This window comes from Neltuma alba, unplaced genomic scaffold (genome assembly GCF_004799145.2).
Source record: "Neltuma alba isolate B1F8T4 unplaced genomic scaffold, ASM479914v2 tig00010746_pilon, whole genome shotgun sequence".
Lineage (NCBI taxonomy): Eukaryota > Viridiplantae > Streptophyta > Magnoliopsida > Fabales > Fabaceae > Neltuma > Neltuma alba.
The window spans coordinates 589,198-611,320 of NW_021635573.1; the positions used below are offsets into that span (position 1 = coordinate 589,198).

General features: G+C 33.9%; 3 protein-coding genes and 1 pseudogene across 3 annotated transcripts; 2 read left to right on the forward strand and 2 right to left on the reverse strand.

The window, feature by feature from the left end:
- Nucleotides 1-1,336: 1,336 nt before the first annotated feature.
- LOC114758746 (G-type lectin S-receptor-like serine/threonine-protein kinase RLK1) lies at nucleotides 1,337-1,795 on the forward strand. Its single transcript, XM_028947835.1, has one exon. It carries the CDS (start codon nucleotides 1,337-1,339, stop codon nucleotides 1,793-1,795), a length of 459 nt encoding a protein of 152 aa, XP_028803668.1.
- A 30-nt stretch (nucleotides 1,796-1,825) lies between these two features.
- On the reverse strand, nucleotides 1,826-4,271 carry LOC114758774 (U3 small nucleolar ribonucleoprotein protein IMP4-like). The gene is made up of 6 exons (XM_028947873.1): nucleotides 4,041-4,271; nucleotides 3,863-3,946; nucleotides 3,243-3,352; nucleotides 3,062-3,112; nucleotides 1,994-2,137; nucleotides 1,826-1,921 (listed from the first exon to the last, which is right to left on the reverse strand). The coding sequence occupies exons 1-6, from the start codon at nucleotides 4,150-4,152 to the stop codon at nucleotides 1,826-1,828; spliced, it is 597 nt and encodes a 198-aa protein (XP_028803706.1). The 5' UTR covers nucleotides 4,153-4,271.
- Nucleotides 4,272-5,469: 1,198 nt separating this feature from the next.
- On the forward strand, nucleotides 5,470-8,583 carry LOC114758748 (G-type lectin S-receptor-like serine/threonine-protein kinase RLK1; annotated as a pseudogene).
- Nucleotides 8,584-13,822: 5,239 nt separating this feature from the next.
- LOC114758715 (uncharacterized) lies at nucleotides 13,823-17,667 on the reverse strand. Its single transcript, XM_028947808.1, has 7 exons — nucleotides 17,300-17,667; nucleotides 16,338-16,449; nucleotides 15,780-15,939; nucleotides 15,550-15,698; nucleotides 14,715-14,866; nucleotides 14,342-14,456; nucleotides 13,823-14,183 (listed from the first exon to the last, which is right to left on the reverse strand). The coding sequence occupies exons 1-7, from the start codon at nucleotides 17,572-17,574 to the stop codon at nucleotides 14,046-14,048; spliced, it is 1,101 nt and encodes a 366-aa protein (XP_028803641.1). The 5' UTR covers nucleotides 17,575-17,667; the 3' UTR covers nucleotides 13,823-14,045.
- Between the last annotated feature and the right edge of the window lie 4,456 nt (nucleotides 17,668-22,123).

Here is a 22,123-nt window from a genome sequence, read left to right on the forward strand (position 1 = left end):
TAGAAGATACTCCCGTAGACATTCACCAGCAGCTAGAGCAAAGGGATGAAGTATTGGAAATTCTGAAAGCAAACATCAGGAAGGTTCAGCAACGAATGAAACACTATGTAGATAAGAAGAGAACGGAAGTGGAGTTTCAGGTAGGAGACTTGGTGCTCGTCAAGCTGCAGCCTTACAGACAACATTCTGTGCAGCTTAGAAAATTTCAAAAGTTGGCCATGCACTATTTCGGGCCTTTTCTTGTTGTGGAGCGAATAGGGACGGTTGCATATAAGGTGCAATTACCGGATCATACGAAAATCCATCCTGTTTTTCATGTTTCCATGCTGAAGAAATTTTTTGGAGATGATGCCACTGCCCATTTGCCACTTCCCCTCGCTTCCGTCCCAGAAGGACCCATTGTTCGGCCAATTCAGATCCTGAAGGCTCGATGGGTACAACAGAATGACCAATGGGCTCGCCAATTTTTAATTCAATGGGATGGATTGCCGGATCATACATGGGAGTTAGAGCATGACTTGCGACAGCTATATCCAACCCTGAACCTTGAGGACAAGGTTTGTTTCAAAGAGGGGGGGTGATGTAATGAGCCCAACGATAAGCGAGGATCAGGCCTAAAATGACTCGGTCCGTAGAAGCAAAAGAATTAAGAAGAAGACTAGGAAGCTTCGCGAATTGGAGGCTGACGCGTGAATAAATTAGGGACTAGAGAGTGTTGAGGGTGTGGAATATTTTGTTGTTAGACTCTCTCTCCCTGGAGGAATCTTCCTTTCCTTTCTGCAATTCTCTGACATTTCAGTTATTTCCAGTACATTGTCACAAATTCCTCAGAGATTTGTACTATCAGATCAAATATCCGTAGGGGAATTTTCTATATCAATACCGTTTTCATATCCATATTGCAATTCTTCACTTAAACATAGCATTCCGCCACCTATTTGTGTTTTTGCCTAAACCAGATTCACTCATTGCAGCTAACAACAAATCCATATGGGTGCTTTCACGTTCTGGATATTTTGCCTTTGGATTTCAACCATAGAAAGATAATAATTCTTTCTTGTTCTGCATCTGGTATGCTAAGATCGCAAACACAACCATTGTTTGGTATGCCAATGGAGACAATTTGGTAGGTTAATATAATCTTTGATCTTTTAAATTTGTTTTTATTTTGGTTTTAATCATTCAAGTTTCAAACTATAGGTTTTAGTCCCTCAAAGAAAAAAATGATTTAAGTTTTTATTAAATTATAAGAACTGATATTTTAAATGAAAAAAAATTGAGGGATCAAAATTTGTAATTTAAAACTTGAAAGACTAAAAATTGTATTAACCCTAATATGGCTCCAAAAGGGTCAACAGTTCAATTTACCACTGGACAAGGTCTTAAGCTTACTTCTCCTGATGGCCAGTTTCTATGGATTTCAACTAACCTTTCTGGTACTGTTCTTTATGGCTCCTTGAACGACTTCGACAACTTTGTTTGTAAAGATAGAAGATTGAACTCTGTTTGGGATACCTTCGAGGATCCTACAGACACCATATTGCTCTCACAGATTTTAGGAAGAGGAGGAGTGCTTTCTTTTAGAAAATCAGAGATCGATTTCGCCAGGGGAAAATTCCAACTTGTTCCTCAAGATTATGGTAATCTAGTGATGCATTCCATAGACTTACCATCTAGGTATCCTAATGAAAATTATTTCGAAACCGATACTGTTGAGTCTGAAACAAGTAGCCCTGGTGTTGAACTAGTCTTCAACAAATCTGGAGAGTTGCATGTTCTAAGAGACAATGGTTGATATGTGAAATATAGTATCACACGGAAAATGCTATACCTTAGTTGAGAAGTTATCAAGAATCAAATGTGGATAGGCCTCAGGTATGGTGCCAACAGCTTTCTTATCTTTAATGTCGTGCCTTGTGACCTATAGGAAAACAATTAATTACTATATTTCTTCCTAAAGTAAATAACAAATATCAAAAGACCAAACACTTACCACATTGAGTAGTCCAAAATATGCAGTTGGACCAAATGGTAGGTGGCTAATAATTAAACCATCTGGCACACCACGATGTTCATGGACCAAGACAACATCTGTGAAGTCATGTGCACGGCATGTCTCTATAATCTCAGAGATAACCTGAAAAGAAGAGAAGAGGTATTATCTGTGGCTGCATTTAACAAGACCCACTCCTCATTAGTTGAATTCATTGCAGCTGGACAAGTGGAGGAGGCCGTGGGACAGATGGTCCACAGGTTTACAGTCAGAAGGAAAGATGTATTATCAAAAGGCCTTAACATTGATCCTGAAACTGAAAAGATTGTGCTCTTGGTAAAGTACATGGCCCAAGTTACATTGGCTGCAACGCAAGGAAGCAAATGGGTTGGTAGTGGGCCTCTGCTAATTGAATATGGATACAAAGCAAAGGGACTAAACTTCAGAAGTATTACTCTGGTTCAAGTTCAGAAGTATTGTACGTTAAGCTACAGCTTGTGATTTCACCTGCTTCCATTACTTTGAATGCCATTGAACAGTACTAGTGAGAAGCAGCTTTCAGATTTTAATACCTAAGTTCCTCTGCAATTCTTAGAACTTTAGAAGTTATAACCTTTTGTCTTAGTACTCTCTTGGCAGAGGGGGTATAGTTGCATAATCATAATTACGTAAGGGACAAGATTAGGACTTATTATTAGCAAGGAAAGTATCAAGAAATGACCATTAGAATCAGAGCTTTGACTGAGGAATTGCATTAGGTACGTATAAAGGATATTAAGTACATTATTAGAGACAACAGAATGAGGGCAAAAAAGCAATGTTAATTGCTAATATGCAATAAGGTCATGCATTACCTACAGTGCCTAACAGTAAACCATGAATTGATGTCATAAGGAACTTCAATGACAAGAAGCGTTAGGACCATGTTAGTATAATAAAATTTTCACAAATGACCCACCATATCTAAAATAGGAATCATAAGGGCATTAACTAAAGAAAGCCCAAATAAAAGACTCTTCATCCTTCACTTGAGTGTAGAATAGTGGTTAAGAAGGGAATGTTACCAACCTGACCACCTCGATTCATTCTTTGTGCATTTGGGAAGACAATACTCAATTCCTACAACAACAAAAAAAAGAAAAAAGGGTGACGGTGAAGCTCAGAAATTGTCTGAAACCACAAAAAATTGAAATAAAATTAATTTTCAATGAATAATTAAGAAAAAATGACCACAAACAAAGTATGCAACCTTTACAAACTGTGTAAGAGGAGCACTTGGATTCCTAGATGTGGTTAGCAAAATTTTTGGATCTTTTTCCGTAGCCCTTGCGTACTCATCATCAATGTGAGTTCTTGGAACTGAGTTATAGAGTATAGACCACAAAGAAGAAAAATATCAGCAATTTATAAGTCATGTCAAACGCCACATTAAAATATACAACTTAGGGCAACAAAACAAACTGCAGTAAAGAGCATTATAACAAGAACTCATCCTTTAGACATTAAAAGGCTGTGCAAATAATTCTTATGACAAATTAAATGTCCTCGTTAACCAATTCAAACTTTCAATAATTGGGTTGAAGCCAAATGAACATTTTGCTGTTAGTTCCCCATTGAGACCCATTTTGATTACCTCATAGGAACATTTTGCATTAGTTCCCATTATACCGAGACCGGTTGTAATTACTTCATTACGTAACATAAGAAAGGATTCAGAGTAGTATACATGAAAGTTCAGATTATTGAAATGAAGAACATAGTTCCGGAAAAAAAAAAAATCAGCTGAAGTTAACCAAATGAAAAGAGCTAAACATATGGGCTTAGATTTGTGATGTGGAGCGGATAAATATAGAATTGAAGGAAGCATACCAGCTGTATTTTCGTCCTCGAGGTCAATCTCTCGGCGAAGGGCCGCCTCCTCGTTTCTAAGCTCAGTGGGGATTGGTTTCCCTTCTGCAAAACGGAAAGCAAAATCCAAAGGTTCACAATTTGAAACAACCAAACACAAACATATTTTCGAAGAAGAAAGGTCAAAAGCAGTACTAACCTTGAAGAGCTTCTCTTATCTTGCGCTTCTTCTCATAAAGCAAACGCTCTTTTCCTTCCAAACTCTTTCTATATAGATACTCTCTCCTCAAGCGGATATTTCTGCGCAGCATTGTTCCAAGCTCAACAGAACCTGCGAGAGAAGAGGGACTGAGAAAGAACGAGGAGATGGGGGAGACAACGACTCTTCAATTGGGAAAGGGGTCGCCGCCAACGGAAGGGTTTTGGACCTTTCTTGGTTGCCAACGGAAGGGTCTCGGCTTTGGACGAAGGGAATTGGCAGCAGGAAGAGACTAAAAGAACGGGGAAAAAAATTAAAAACAAATTTATGTTTTTTAGGTTTTAATGATTATTCTTAAAAAATCATATTTGAGATTAAAAAATATAAAAACTTGCTTTAAATAATTATTATCTAAATTGACAAATAAATAAAAATCTAAAATAGAAAAACCATGTTCTACGTCTTATAATTTTGGTCAAATTTGGTAAAATTTGGTCAAAGTCCTTCTATTAGCGGATATAACTTAATAACGTTAAAAATGACCAATGGGCTCGCCAATTTTTAATTCAATGGGATGGATTGCCGAATCATACATGGGAGTTAGAGCATGACTTGCGACAGCTATATCCAACCCTGAACCTTGAGGACAAGGTTTGTTTCAAAGAGGGGGGGTGATGTAATGAGCCCAACGATAAGCGAGGATCAGGCCTAAAATGACTCGGTCCGTAGAAGCAAAAGAATTAAGAAGAAGACTAGGAAGCTTCGCGAATTGGAGGCTGACGCGTGAATAAATTAGGGACTAGAGAGTGTTGAGGGTGTGGAATATTTTGTTGTTAGACTCTCTCTCCCTGGAGGAATCTTCCTTTCCTTTCTGCAATTCTCTGACATTTCAGTTATTTCCAGTACATTGTCACAAATTCCTCAGAGATTTGTACTATCAGATCAAATATCCGTAGGGGAATTTTCTATATCAATACCGTTTTCATATCCATATTGCAATTCTTCACTTAAACATAGCATTCCGCCACCTATTTGTGTTTTTGCCTAAACCAGATTCACTCATTGCAGCTAACAACAAATCCATATGGGTGCTTTCACGTTCTGGATATTTTGCCTTTGGATTTCAACCATAGAAAGATAATAATTCTTTCTTGTTCTGCATCTGGTATGCTAAGATCGCAAACACAACCATTGTTTGGTATGCCAATGGAGACAATTTGGTAGGTTAATATAATCTTTGATCTTTTAAATTTGTTTTTATTTTGGTTTTAATCATTCAAGTTTCAAACTATAGGTTTTAGTCCCTCAAAGAAAAAAATGATTTAAGTTTTTATTAAATTATAAGAACTGATATTTTAAATGAAAAAAATTGAGGGATCAAAATTTGTAATTTAAAACTTGAAAGACTAAAAATTGTATTAACCCTAATATGGCTCCAAAAGGGTCAACAGTTCAATTTACCACTGGACAAGGTCTTAAGCTTACTTCTCCTGATGGCCAGTTTCTATGGATTTCAACTAACCTTTCTGGTACTGTTCTTTATGGCTCCTTGAACGACTTCGACAACTTTGTTTGTAAAGATAGAAGATTGAACTCTGTTTGGGATACCTTCGAGGATCCTACAGACACCATATTGCTCTCACAGATTTTAGGAAGAGGAGGAGTGCTTTCTTTTAGAAAATCAGAGATCGATTTCGCCAGGGGAAAATTCCAACTTGTTCCTCAAGATTATGGTAATCTAGTGATGCATTCCATAGACTTACCATCTAGGTATCCTAATGAAAATTATTTCGAAACCGATACTGTTGAGTCTGAAACAAGTAGCCCTGGTGTTGAACTAGTCTTCAACAAATCTGGAGAGTTGCATGTTCTAAGAGACAATAATGCCATGAGAATTGTAAATGCCCATAAGGTTATTCTCTAGTAGATCCTCAAGATGCATATGGTAACTGTAAACCAAATTTCATAAATTGTAGAGAAGACAAGACTAGTCAAAAGAAATAGGGTGTTCATGAGGTTCAGATGCCAGTTATACCCGCCCAAGCCAGCAGAAAAAATGCTTTGCCTGACCCAATAAAGAGGCATGAATAAAAATGAGCATTTTGGGCCTGGGCTTATCACGGGCAGGGCTAGTCAGTGGGAAAGGTATACTGCATTGCTCATTTGGCCCTACCCAAAAAAAATATAATCATATATATATTATAATATTATTTTTTAACCACTATCCTTTTTAATTTTGGTCATAAAAATTGTCCTTTTTTGTTGATTGCACTCTTTAATAATATCAAATTTTTGTTCATTTATTTGTCTACCATTGTAGTGAATTAATAGCTTTTTTTTTAAAAAAAATAATTATGAGAGCATATTATTTGACCATTACTCATTAATTTAACTAAATTGATTGAACTTTAAGGCCAGGCCATTGGGGCTACAAGTCTCAAACTGTGGGTAAGGATGTTCACAACTGAATCTTTGTTCTTTTCTTGCCAAAGCCTTAGGAGTTAATGACAGAGGTAGTTTTAATTCACAATTTTGATAATTTATTTTCATATTTAATATTCATATATATAGAGTAATTTTTAAGTATACATTTTCAAATGCAATGTAATCTATATATTATAGTTTATTTGGCCAATATAAGTAGATTCACCGTAAACACATGGATAACTTTAATATACGAGAGCGACATGGGGACGTAAAAAAGGAAAGAGAGAGATGGGGCTTCTCTCACTTTTGGCACAGCAGACCCTTAGCGGGAGGCCTACACGACAGTCTATTAGCTCAATGATAGAGTGCGTCCCTGATAATTATATCGTTGTATCTATACTGTGAGGGCTCTCAGCCACATGAATAGTTTAGCGTGCTCATCGGCGCTTGATCCTGAGAGGTGGATCATCCAAGCCACACTAGCATGGTGTACTTCTAAACTATACCGATTTTAGCTTACATTACGTTTTATATTTTAAGACAAAAAATATAGGCTTATTTTGAAATATTTTAAAGTACAAAATTATGAAATGCATTTGAAATTCACAATGGTATTTAGAAGATATAATTAGAGTTTTTTTTAACATATAATATGATTAGGATGTTACTACTTGGGCAGGGAAACCTGTTCTGCCCAGCCCGCCCTTGCCTTGCCCAAAGTGATTAGGGCTTATACCAAGCATGGCAATGCAGCCCACTCCTTCTTCGGGTCGGGTAGTGGGCAGGGCATGAACACCCTAATATGGGGTTGTGACGTTAACAAATGTTGATTGGACTCTCAATGATTATGATATTCAAAAGCCTTATACTGAAGAAGCATGCAAACAGGCTTGTTTTGAAGATTGCTTTTGTGCAGTTTCCATTTTCAGATTAGGTGACGCTTGTCGGAAGAAGAAGTGGCCACTTAAAAATGGGAAATTTGACCCAAATCTAAATGGTTCTAAGGTCGTTTTAAGGGTGCGAAGAGGCAATTCCTCCCAAACTAGTCCTCCTATCAGCGAGAGAGATAATCAAGGACTTTTGGATTTTGTGTTCTCTGTGCTATTAGGTTATTCAGTGTTTCTTTATGTCATGTTAATTGGATCAAGCTGTCTAGGCTTTCCCTTCATTTACCAATTCCAGAAGTTTAAAAATGTGAGTCAAATAGATAGTGATGCTGAAACTACTCTACGTTGTTTTACTTATCAGGAGCTTGACCAGGATGCAAATGGGTTCACAGAAGACTTAGGAAGAGGATCTTTTGGTGTAGTTTATAAAGGAGTCATAAACATGGGTTCTACTTCTACAATTCATGTGGCAGTCAAAAGGTTGAACAACTTTCTTTTGCAAGAAGAAAATGAGAAGGAATTCCAGAACGAAGTAATTGTCTTTGGTCAGATGCATCAGAAGAATTTGATCCGTTTGCTTGGTTTCTGTGAGGAAGGAGAAGAAAGGTTATGGGTCTATGAGTACATGAGCAACGGCACATTGGCGAGCCTTCTTTTCAATGACTCAAAACAGAGTGGGAACCTAAGACTAATTATTGGATGTGGGGGACTTCATTATTTACATGAGGATTGTGAGGACCGGATCATCCATTGTGACCTAAAGCCTCAAAACATACTCCTTGATGACGCCTTTAACCCTGGAATCTCTGACTTTGAATTGGCCAAGCTCTTGAACATGAATCAGAGCCAAACCCATACAGCCTTGAGGGGCAAAAGGATATGTTGCACTTGAATGGTTCAAGGTCATGCCCATCACAGCAAAAGTTGATGTCTATAGCTTTCGTGTATTGCTGCTTGAGATTGTCTATTGCAGAAGAAGTGTGGCAATGGATTCAGAAAATGCAAAGAAGGCAATCTTAGCAGATTGGGCTTATGATTGCTTCACACAAGGTTCTCTGTATGCTTTAGGTGAACAAAATCAAGAGGCATTGGATGACAAAAAGAACCTGGAAAAATTAGTGATAATTGCCATTTGGTGTGTCCAGGAGGACCCAACTCCTAGACCCTCCATGAGAAAGGCTGTTCTGATGCTTGGAGGTGTTGCTGAAGTGACTGTTCCACCATGCTAGACCTCAAAGACTGAGATTCAAGATCAAATATTTACAAAGTCACTCAGCATGACAAAGTATTGGGCCAGTCTATGCTATGATATTATTGTACTGTTTGATAACTTTATAATTTGCCTATATAAGAACTAGATAACTAATTTGCAGAAATTAAACAAATTAGTTAAATTAGTGTTTTTTGTAAAAAAAAGTGTGTTAATTTCTCTTAAATATTTTTTTAGTAGTTAGCTTTGAAATAACCCTCATAATATGTGTAATCAATAAGGACCTGCATGTTTGGCCCCAAAAAAATACAAATAACTTGCATGAACAGTTTGGGGAATAAGATGAATTGAAGAATTTATAGCTTATTTCTCATATTTCATTTATTGTTTGAGAAAATGTATATAGTTATGCTGATAACTTCATAGATATGTCCATTTTTTGGATTGGAAATGTAAGATTAGTATAGTCTTTTTTAATGGTACCAAGAAGAAGATACTTTGTATGATATCAACTATCTGGGTTTGATATTTTGCTAACTACATTAATTTCTTATTAATTGATAGCATTAGTTAAATTAATGACTCGCATTTTGTTGATTCAATTTAGATGGTTACAGTCAACAACAGAATCAATTAACAAAGCAGCGGATAATAGTAAACAGGTTTACTGATTCTTCACTTAATCATGTAGCCACTGACGACGCCATTATAAGTCCACATAACAGTCTTGCTATTCACCTCAATTTGTTGCACTCTATGCTTCTTTTGAATTTGAAGGAACTTTTGGAAAGAACCTTGGATCTCAAATTTGCCTTCTTTCAAATTTTCAGATGCTAATAATCAAATTGCAATGTTCCCCATTTTGTAGCCTTTTGTAGTCATCATGTGGAATCTGTTGAACACCTTCTATTTTTGTGGTTTTCTTGTCCTTTGAGTTTAACTGTGTCTAAATTTAATGTTTGCATATTTGAGACCATGTTGTGTATGAATTTATCCTCTTTGAAGGTTGCTTACTTATGTTGGTATGCTTGGAAAGCCATTTCCAAAAAGATATTTTTAGCAGAAGGAACATTTAGCAAGCTGGGTTATCAGTTCAGCTACAGAAAGTTGGTCTGATTTTTGGATGGCCATGATAAATTTTAATCAACTCAAATGACCATTGGAGGTCTCCTCCCAGTGACGTCATGAAGCTGAATGTTAATGGTTCTACTAGAAAGGGAGCTACAGGTTATGTTCTCCCAGTTTTTACTGGTGCAGTGGTATATCCCTCCTTTTTCTTTTTTTCTTTTTTTTTTTCCCCTGGAATATGTAAGGCGCCTTCAGGTTATGCAGGGAACAAGGCCTGAAAATTATAAACTTAAACCAACTTATGATTGCATGCTATTTGGATATCTCTTATTTTATCTCCAAGCTAATGATCAAAAGCGGAAAAATAAATAAATGAAAATGGTAAGGGAAACATTATAAGGAGTATTAGAGGATTAAGACATGCTAATTGTCAAGATTGGAGAGTTTGTTCTCTTGTTTATCATTTGAAAGAATTTGGCTAGCAGTAATCCTCTATTTAGTTTGCATTATGTTTCTAGGATATTTACTTTTAATTTGGCTGCTCACTAGCCAAAGTTGGCACTTGACAGTAAGGAGATGTGCTCTTTTAGTTGGGACTTTTTGCCCTTTATCGTCTCTCTTTTTTCTCTTTCGGCTAGTGGTGTGGCTGATTGATGGAGATCGAAGAGCCTTTAATAAGAGTCCAAAATTAAAGTCCATGTTGCATTAACTAAGACAAATTAGAGACCCAATAACCAGAGTGAGGACACTACAAGGAGTTTCTTCTTCTTCTTTTTTTTGTACAAAAAAGTTTAGGTGAGTTAGGTCCTGGGGACTCACCAGGATCAAGGCATACCTCTAGATTCAGAAAGTGCTTATAGAGGTACTTACAGATTGCTCACCAACAAAGTCCTCATATCGGCATCGAGATTCAAACTCATGACCTTATAGGTGATGAGCCGACTCTTTACCAACTGGACCAACTCTTATTGATTACAAAGAGTTATTTTAGATCTTCAAGCCAAGGAGAAGTTGTATGAGGCTCAAAGTACACAACTAAAAGCTATCACTTATCTACGCACCGTAGAAGTTAGGCTTGTAACAAATAAAGTCCAAATAAAAGAGATAGGTGAAGAAAGCTTCCAAATAAGCCAAGGAACACAAAGGATCATGCAAGACCTTTAGGAGATGGACTTGGATCAATTATAAGTAAGCCTAAGTTGAAAATAGTGTCCTTGGATCCTTTTTTTTTTTTTTTAATGTTTTTTAACGAAAGTATATGTATCTTCTTATTTGAGATACTGTTGCGTACTAAATATGGGCACATCTCCCGATAAGGGTTCGAAATTTAGTTCATCACGTTGTGAGGAACTAGTCCCTTCTATTAGATTCAGCCCCCATTAGTTCTTTTTTTTTTAATGTTAATTTGCTTGCTATTTTGCTCAATTAAGTTGCAATGGGTTGGACATATTAAATAAAACCCAAAACAAATTTTTAATGACTAAATAAGACAAATTAAGATATTATTAGTTATTTTTAGGAATTAGCTTAAAAGTCCCAGTTGTCTCACAGTATTCATTGAATTCATTTAAAGCTAACCAAATTTGATTTAGATGGATTCTAATCACTACCACACACCATTTAAATTATTTAAAGGATATTCACAATATCCATTTATTCTAAAAATTTGGATTTCGGCTCTTCATTCATCATCTCCCCAGAATCAAATATTCTTTTACACACCATCAAAGTGACTCCCCAGTCACCCACGATCATTAAAGGAATGTCACATACATGCTTTTGAAACAAGGTAAAGCCAACAGAGGTATAAAAACTGGTGCAAACCGAAATCACTTTCGGGATCATACTTCCTATAGGTAACACGCTTTACTCCTCTGTAGAGTTGTCAATAAGGGTCAGTCCGATCCTAAAGGGCGAGCCCTTGAAGAGCCAGGGTCTAAAAGGACCGGTCTTTTGAAACTCACGTATCTTAAAATTATCTAATTATTAAAACCCGACCCTTGGACATACATGCTCAGGACTTAAAAGGACTGGCCTTTTAATGTTATTTTTTAAAATTTCAATTCTTTTTAATTATTTTAAAATTAAAAAAACAACAAAACTTCTAAGATTTTTTATTTAAATTATAAACAAAAGTAAAATAAACTAATGGTGTATAGAAAAAAAATTAAATACCAATAAACTATTGTCCAAAATTAAAAAATATCAAAATCTAACAGAACACAAAAAACAGAAAGATAAAAAACCTAGTAGCTAAAGATTAACATTATCAACATCATTATTATCTTTATCTTCATCTTCATCAATATCATCAAGATCGGCAATATTTGATTGTTCTTTACTACAAGTGAGCTTTTCTTCAGTGATAAAAATATTAAGATTTTTGTCTTCATTTACCTTATCTAAAATAAAATTATGCAGTAGTTATAAGTACAAATAAGAGCCTGAATATTTGTTTGAATAAAAAAATGTTTACACTTTGTTAAGATATGCAAACCGATGGTAAATGAAGATTTACTAGCTATTGTGGTGATTAAAATGTTAAGAATATCAATTGTCATTCTTGAAAGAATTGAAAATTGATTTTAATTTTTCTTCCACAAGTCCAAAACATATAATTCTTTTCAATTATCTGGCTTGAGTATTGGTTTTTCTAAATATTTTTCTAATTTAAACTTATTTATAAAAGACTAATTCATAACTTTATAAATATATTAATAATAATAAAAAAAATATGTGGGTTTAAAAAGGCTAGCGCTTGATCCTAAAGGATTGGTCTTTTTATTCTTGAGCCCTATAGGGCTTGCACTTTCAAGTCTAATTTTTTTTTTAAATCACCTAAAATACAAACTCGGCCCTCTATTTAAAAAGGCTTAAAAGAATTAGCCTAGTGGGCTTGGCCTGTTTTGACCGCTCTACTCCTTTGCGCCTAACATTTTGGGCTTTTAGCTTTTTAAGGTTTCTAACATGTGTTGAATCATATTTTCTATTTAAACTAATGTATTTTACTTTTATTATTCATATTAGAATTCAATAAAGTATTATTCAACATGCTTTTTTGTGAGGATACTGCATGACATAAGAGATTGATAAACTCTTATAATGCTTATACTTGAAATTCTTGAGCTGTTATTTCCTTCGCGTGTTGAACTCTGTTTTCTAAAATACATGTTCCTTGGGTTCCTACTATTTCGATCGCTTCTTATTCTCTTTATTATCTTTAATCTCTCTTAATTGCTTCCATAACTTGTTGCTCAATTTGTAGTTTCTAATTTTTCTAGAACAAATTCCTATTGAGTACATATCACTGATTGTAAACCGTGTATTGGCTTATGCTTTCTATGATAAATTTACCATGAATGAATTTCATATTTGGGGAAAAATTATTTGAAGGCACAATTTGAAAGGTATCATTGTCATTAATTTAATCCAAACATTTATTGTCAACAATTTAGTCTTAAAGTTTTCAGCAAACACGTTATTTCAATGCTTCCTGGAACTCGGTTAGGAATTGCCTTTCAATATGATAAGGGAATATGCCATTTGATATGTTTCAAATTTGTTATTTTCCTCAAAATGTTCACATCAAGACTGTGCCATGTTGGACAAGAATACTCCATGTGTTCACTACTATTTATGTTCTCAATTACCATCAGTATTAAATTGATGACAATAAAATTTTGTATAATAAATTGATAACATTAAAATAAAATATTTTAGGGATTAATTTACTCAAGGTGAAATAATTAACGACAGAGTGAGCGGATTGTCCATAAAATGACATCCATTGGGTGTGGGTACAAATATTTTAATGATCATGGTTTTTTTATAGACACTAAAATTTCAGTAACTATTATCTAATTGATATGTAACACAAAAGGTTCGAGTCACCTGAGGCTAGTTTAGTTAGTAAGTACTACTTCCGATTCTAATTATAAGACATTATTTGTAACTTAAAAATGAAGTCTTATAATTAGGACCAGAGATAATAAGTGTTAAGGTCTAAACTTTCAAGGTAACCCAAAAAAAGAGGAAAAAGAAAGAGAAACCTAGCAAGCCACGTGATTTATGATTCATTAACAATAACAATGTGAATTATTTCTCAAGCTCTACACAACAAATGAGACCAGCTAATTTTTCTTTTAAAAAAATAAATACAAATACTAAGCAAAATTGCAAGGCACCAGAGATTTCATACTGTAGATTTTGGTTATGAGATAGCCATTCTCATAGATAACTAAACAATTTCAAGTAATTTTCATCCGGCTCCCTTGTTATTTATGAGCTAAACCAAAATTTAGGCGGGCATATGAATTTTCTTTATCATAATTACAAAATGAAAAGCAAAAATAACTAACTAATAAAAAATTGGAAGAACTAGGGTTAAATAACACATCAGCAATCCAGCTCTAACTAAGAAATTGTATTTGAATCCTGAAGGATCTCGTATATGGATATAACATTTTCGATAAACAATAGGAAAATAATGCACCATTCCAAGAAATCTGACTTCCTGTTTTGGAGCACTTCTTGGAGAAAATGAATATTATGCTGCCCACAAGCAAATCAAAAAAAAGATCACAAGCCTTTATTAGATAACGTTTAGCTTCTACAAATGTTCATTTGTTGCTGAGTTAATAATAATTATTGATTCAAATGAAGCGTCTAATACTTTCAGAAAATTAAAATGGATATAAGGACTGAAATACCTCAACAAATTTCAACTTGAAATCCAGGTTTCCAAAACGTTGTGCAACTTCATACTCTTCCCTAAGATACTCATATATTTCAGCGTACTTAGCATCCCTCCAGGCAATTTCTGATCTGATTAGCTCACAATAAAACATTAATGAGAATGCTGAGAGAACAAATCTGTGAGCTAAATTTACTCAGACGCTCAGGCAAAAGATGAAGTTTTTTTCCCCCCGGGGGGGGGGATGAAGAATACTATTACTGACATACATTTAGAAGATTAGGTTTTTAATAGTTTTTATAATGATCCTAAGAACTTCTACAAACCCTCACAAGGGAAGATGCAGAATTGGAGATTTTTCTAATCTCTAAATATTAAGATGACAGTACCTCTCAAAGAGGCCAACTTTAAGAATCACATCAGCCAAATTTGAATTCGCCTTTCCAACGAGCTGAAGGAGCTTCTTCTTATCCATTGTGAAAGTTCCTGTTTTCTCCATTCCACGATTTATATCTGCAAACTCTTCAACTAAACTATCCACCTAACCGAAGAGAAAAGAAGCATTAAGTTTTCAACTACCCGAATCTAGTAACCATCATCTTCTTCTATTTTGAATAGACTGGGTGGACACAACATAACTGCCAAAATTATGGTGCCATTTAGCTCATTTCGGGATTAACTGACATGTTCCTAAAGCGTCATAACATCCACGAGACATCCTTGTGGCGTATAACTAAACCAGTTCACAGATACAATTTGTAATAACTGCTTCATCAGCATAGACTTTTCCACTCCTTTTCCCATACAAAAAAGGGGAAAGAAAAACGGACACATCAAGAGTGCAAGGAATAAAGGATAGCAGACGTCTAAAACACGTTCTGCTTGAATAAGGTACAAATTTTCCCAGAAAGTTTTCACTCAGAAGAGCTGGGCATCAAAAAGTTTTTTCAAGTGCAAATTTGCCCTGGAAGCTCAAAATCAAAACAATATTGTCCCATACCATTAAAAAACTAACATTAACTATTAAAATAATCACGTTGACCATTCACATTTTTAATGGTATGAGGCAACATTACTATGACTAAATTTGCACGCCAAAAAAATTCCAGGTACTTATTGCTCCTGAGTAAAAGCTTTCAAGGCAAATTTGCACTTTAACCCCAAATTAAACTGCAAAAAATATACAAGATGCTAACATTAAAAGAGAGGGGGGAAAACAAAAACCTGAGAAACAAAATAATCTAGTGCTATGCTTTGTCCCAGAACACTACCAATGATGCGGATACCATCAGTGTCCAAAGATTTCAGAACTATATAGTCTGGCCCTCCCCGCATGTCCTCAACTAAGTGTGGCTTCTCTTTCACCGCATAATCTAATCCAGGAGAACATATTAAAGATAAACAGTAAAAGAAGTAAACGATGGATTAGTTCCTTCTGAATGAAAGAAAATTACCATCCTTCCTCATCTCTAAAAGCAATCCAGAAGCATGCCTTCTAACTAATTCCAGGTAATTGTCCACTTCATGATCTTCAATATTAAAAAGAACAGCAGACCCATACTGGAATATCACCATGTACCGATAGCTGCTTGCTTTCTCACGTGTTCCAAGTCCCTGAATTAAAATTCCTCAAGCTGGTCAAAGTTTGTTAAATCACTCACCTCATGTATTTCATCTATTTGAACGTTTTTATAATTATTTTTAAACAGTTTATCACTTGATGACTGCAGATATCCTGCTATCAAAATGCAGCCCAGCCCTCCCCCTCCTTCCCCACAAGAAAGAAATTTGCATAAACACTCAATATCCAGTCTGAATTTCCTCTGAGTACAACCTTAATATTCAAAACACATGAACAAATAATGGCGTATTAACGGCTAAAATAATAAACATGATGGCAAGTGATGCAAATGATACATGTCGTAGGGAAAATCATTTAAAAGCTACAAACATAATTATAAAAAAAGCTTCCAATAGAAACACTACAAGAGATTTTTTTCAGACAATCTTACATTAGTGTCTGAATTGAAGTTACGGAATCGGAGAGCAATGGAGTTTGATGAGCGAGAGGATGGAGGAATAATGTTTCCTAAATTCTCAGCTTGAATGTTCTTCAAGTTTATACTGCCAAAATGAAGAATCTGAGACAGCCAAATCATGGAGAACGAGAGCCAGACAAGTGAACAAAGATAGTGATAAAAAGAGAAAATAAAATCATGAAAGTAATTTAGTTGCAACCTATGAACAAAAAAAATTTCATGAAGAGCTTGTAAATAGATCTAACCCAAAAAACCAAACACCCCGATTCTTATTAGTATGGTTCCCACTAATCAGTTAATTCATCATCCATGGATGAAAATCCTCTATGTAAAAAGCGAATTCGCAACATTGTCACATGATGATAGAGATAGATGGAACCATAATATTGTCGAGTCAACCATGAAAATCATTACTAAAGTGAATCTGTATCGATTCCTCTCCTCACATAACACAGTCATGCAAGCTTCTCACATGAGAATGAGAGGATAGAAAATGATCATCCGCCCACTCTTGAAAGATTAAAAATGAGTAAAGCAACAAATTCAAGACATAATTATAACATACACTTCGGCCCTTCAATGTATTTCCTACTCAAATTAGTTCCGTTACCAAGTCAGTCAAATAAATATATAATTTTGCCCAGTGAAAGGAAACTCTTTTTGTTTGTTTTTTTTTTTTTTTGGGGGGGGGGGGGGAGACTCCCTGGACGAACTAAAATCTAACAACTAAAGGTATTGAAAGATACGCCTTTCATGATTTAATTATTAATTTGCTTAGGGAAACGCAAATTTTTTTTGCCAAACATGATATTCTAAATCCAACCGTAAATAGCAACCACGGATTTGGAATGCCAAAGATAAAAAGAATTAAGACTCACGACAATCAAACTCCGAACAGTAATCAATAGATTGATTGAATTAGAAGCAGGACGAACCTGGTGGAAAGAAAGTAAGCTTTGACGGGAATTTTCACGCCCTCGGTATCTTCCTGAGCTCCCAATTCATAGTTGTGGTCCAAATTAGGAGAAACCGAAGCATCAAAATCGTCGGAATCAAGGGGGCCACGATAAGGGATCGCAGAAGAAGCTGCGAAACCGAGGAAGCGGCGCGCGGGATAGACAGGAGGGCGAGAAACATGGTGAGTGATGGATTTGGAGGAGGCGGCTATGTGGCGGAGGAGAAGCGAGGCAGTTCTCCATCTGCCACTCATTTGCCCCTTTTTCTTTTTCGGTGATGGGATTTCGCAGAGGAGAGGTCTGCGTCTTCTTCCTCTGTTATTCGCTTTGCTCGCTCCCCCAACACGTTGGGACTCGCTGGGTAGACCCTCTCCCTTTGGCTTGATATCAAAATTTGAGAAATACTTTATTATAATATTACTTTTCCGATCCTTAATATAAGATTTAATTATTGAGTTGGTTTTAGTTTTAAATATAAGATCTATTTCTAATATTTATCAATTTTCTCTAAATTACCCCTATAGATACTCCCTCAACCATAATCAAATAGAAGAAGAAGAGTGAATATTAAGAAAGATAATTATGGTATTTTAGGACAAATGTGTCACATTTTTTATAATTAACTAACTTACGTAACTTTCTTAATCTAATCAAATTAATTAAATGAGTCTTATATTAAGGACCGGAGGAGTATTATAACTTTATATTAAAAAAATATGAATAAATTTAAATAGAGTAAATTTGACTCAAAATTGTTGTATAAGACATTTTAGGAAAAATTAATTTATTAGTTTTATCTGATTTTTAATCAGGTTCTTGGAGGTTTTTTTGGCAGTTTTGTCTGACTAAATCCTATCAATTTTGTTAATTATAAACATTAATCTCTACTATGCTCCTCAGCCCTAATATGTTAATTATGTATGTACGGCAAAATAATATACTACCTCTGGTCATTAATATAAGATCTTGTTTAACTTTTATTTTGGTTCTAAATATAAGACCCCAATCCATTTTGTCTCTCATATTTATACATTTTTTTCCAAAGTAACCTTTCTAATAATAAGAGTTCTAGTTAATACACTTAATTAGCAAGGATATTTTCGGAAAGACAACACATATTTAGGACAAATAACTTACTCAACTTACTTCCTTAATCTCCTCAAATTAGTCAACTGGTTCTTATAATTAGGACCGGAGGTAGTATTAAGTAGGATTGATGTGTATGTTGACTAGGTGGCATATAAGTTGCAACAAAACACAAAATAAAAAAGGTTTTTAAAATAAAATTTAGTAATTATCAACATAAAAATAAATTATTATGCTCATAATCTCCCTTTATTTTTATATATAATTGATTTAGATTTATTAAGATCTACCTGACAAAATTAACAAATATAAGGACTAATATGTATCGTTGAGAAAAAGATAAACCTCATAGGGGGGAGTATAGGAATTTAATTGAAAATAGTGTAAAATTATAGGAAAAGAAAAAAGAAAATTGGCTTGTTGAATGTAAATTTGATGAGGATATTGAGTTGGAAATTGGAGTCACGTGTTTGCTTCTCTTTGCTCGTTTTTGTGATCAGTAGCGTCACCAGGCGACATCAAATGAATTCTTGGAAATGAAAAATGTCTAATTTGCCCCTTAGATAGATGTATGATTCCTGAAATAGAATTCTTTTAGGTAATAACAATGTGGATTTTGAAACAATATCACGATGGAAGCCCAACAAGCTCATAGCCAATGAAGCACTTTCTTTTGATTCAGGAACCGGACCTCATTGTGATAAGCAGAATCAAATTCAAGACCTCTCACTTGTAAAAGAGTTTTTATAGCACTAGCAAGGAAGAAGCAATTTCTATAATATTATTCTCAATTCTTAATATAAGAATTAGAGAGTTGAAAATATTTTTAAAAAATTAATTAAGTTAATTATTTATCACAAATGTGTATTCCTAAAATATCCTTTTCAGTCATATATAATGGATTATTAGAATTATTTCTTGGTAGAAATCCTTTGCAGTTAATAGAAATATTTGAAAAAAAATGAAAAATAAAGTAGAGTAGGATCTTATATTTTGAATCAAATTTAATCATCGACTAGCTTTTATAATAAAGAGTGAGGGAGTATTATGTTTGAAGAGGTTTAAAAAAGATGAGGAGAAGCTTCAAAAGTTGATAGAAGTCTGTACAGAAAAAAAAGGTTGATAAAAGTCTCGTGTCTTGGGGCCTCTGAAGATGCATGTGATTTTACTTTTTAATACAGGAGCTAATTGAGAGCTTAAATTCCACCCTGAATATATGACTTTAATATATTTTCTTCCAAAACTAATTTGGCTAGCTTATAAATTGATATATAATTTAATACTCCTCTGGTCCTATTTATAAGGCAGAGAAAGAAGACACTTTTTGGTCTTATTTATAAAGCCTGAGAGAAATTTTTTGTATAGATGTACAATTTTATCCCTCATTTATTATTGTATTGATTTTATTTACATGAGATATAATGTATATTAAATAGGGATAAAGTTAAAAAGTTATTAAATTTTAAATGAGAGTTAATGAAATTTAAGGTTTTCTGTGTAAAATATGCTGGAAGTGCCTTATAAATAAGATCAGAGGAGTATTTTATATGAGTATTTTAGAGAGATCAAGTTATATATATGTTATAATTAACTAATTTATTTGACTTATTTAATCTATTCAAATTATTCAACAAACTCTTATATTAAAAACCTAAAAAAATATTGGGTATTAGCTCAAGAATATTTGTCTGGAACCAGATGCAATTTCCTATATTAGTGCATTACCACCATTTTTTGGCTTTGAATCCATAGAGAATTGAAGGTTATTTATATACGATGATGTTATTTAATGCTGACTATTCTTATATCCCTATGCTACAAACACCTTAATGAATGTTGAGATGTTCAAAGTGACACAAAAGCAAGATTGGTGCAAGCCTATGTATTCATTTACAAGGACTTGGTTATTGTGTTTGAGAGGTCACAGAGGATGGATGAAGTAATGCTACTGTAGCAAAGCATGAAAAAGGAGAACCTAGTTCTTACACATATAGCCAAATGAAGGGTTTGTTGAAATATGAATCTTCTAATCAATATACTCTTTTACCCTTAAATTTAGGAGTAAGATAATTAATTTGTAGATTTGGGAATATGAATTGACCTGCAAGCTCACGAGTTATAGATTGGTTTGCTGTAACCATAGAGGCAAGCGGTGCAGGTTGAAGCAACTTGCAACTTAAGAGCCCATCATGACAAGTTGGCAGCCTGTCTAATTTTTTTTTTTTTTAAAAAAGTAATGTTAACTTACAAATTGTGATTAGATCTTTTTCAATAAACTTATCCTTGTGCACATGACATTTGAAAATTATTGTTGTTATTATTATTACTAATTGTGTAAATTATTATTTTTCTTCAAATTATGTCATTAGACTATAAAAAGAAGTAAAATATTTTAATACTATTTTTAAACGTGCCAAGTATTGTTTAACCCAAAAAAGTATTGGCTGTTGTGTTTTTTTCAAGTGCTCTAAGATAAAAGAGTGAAAAGATGTATTTTATTTGCATATAAAATAAAACAAAATTATATTTAACAAAAAAAAAGGTGGGCTAACCTCCGGCCGTAAGTTATGCAGTATAGGTTAAAACAACTCACACACTAGCAAGTTGGCAAAATGTCAACCTGTATTAGCCTACAGGCTCAACCTTTATTACTAGCTTTACTAATTTGCAAATATTAATAAAATTAGTTTAGTTATTTGTACAAAAATGTGTGTTGATTTTCTTAAAATATCTGTTATTTTTTACGAACCTTAGAATATTTATTTATTAGCATTAGCAACTTCCTTACAGAAAATCCCCTTAATAAACAATAATTGTGATTAATGAGAGTTTGAGGAGAAAAATTATAAATTTTGGATACAAAATAGATTGGGATCTTACATTTACAACTAAATCAAATTATTTTATAAATTCTTATATTTAAGATCGGAAGAAATATATAAATACATCAAGAATTCTAGCTAAAGTATATATATTTAATTCTTTAACTTTATACAATATTTCAATTTGGTCCCTTGATTTTAAAAATATATTTTTAGTCATTTAACTCAAAAACTGTTAGACTTAAATGATGAATGTTCATAACAATAATAATTATTTTGAAAATTAAACTTATTATATTAACATTTGAAAATGTTTTATCAACATCTAAATTATCAATATTACAAATTTTTTATTAATAATTTTCGAGTTCAAACTAAAACTATCCTTTAATAAGGAGTAGCCATTCAAAATTTTGTTGAAAGGAATCATTCCATATCCTTTAAGTGGAAAGTTACTTAGTTGAATTTCACTTATAACTTCAAGCTGTTGATATCTGCCTTTTTAAATCCAATAATTTTTTTTTTCATTGTATTTAGTTATTTTGCCACTATCTGTATTGGAGAGGCAGCCTTCGTCACAAATAATTTCATCAGTAGCAGAATTAGTTATTTAGCTAATATATTAATTAGTTATTTAGCTATCACCATTACACGAAGACTCACAAGAGGATACAAATCCACCCTCTTGCAATACAGCAGCAGAATTCATCACATTGTTGATTTTATGCCGCTAACACACAGCTAATAGTGTATAAATTACAAGGTTAATATCATCAATGATTTGTACAATTTGATCCGATCCTGATTTTAATCCTTTTGGTTTTAAATCATTGATTATAGTCTCTTTCACAAGGATTTAGTCTAAATTTAAACAAGAGACCAAAACCAAAATTCA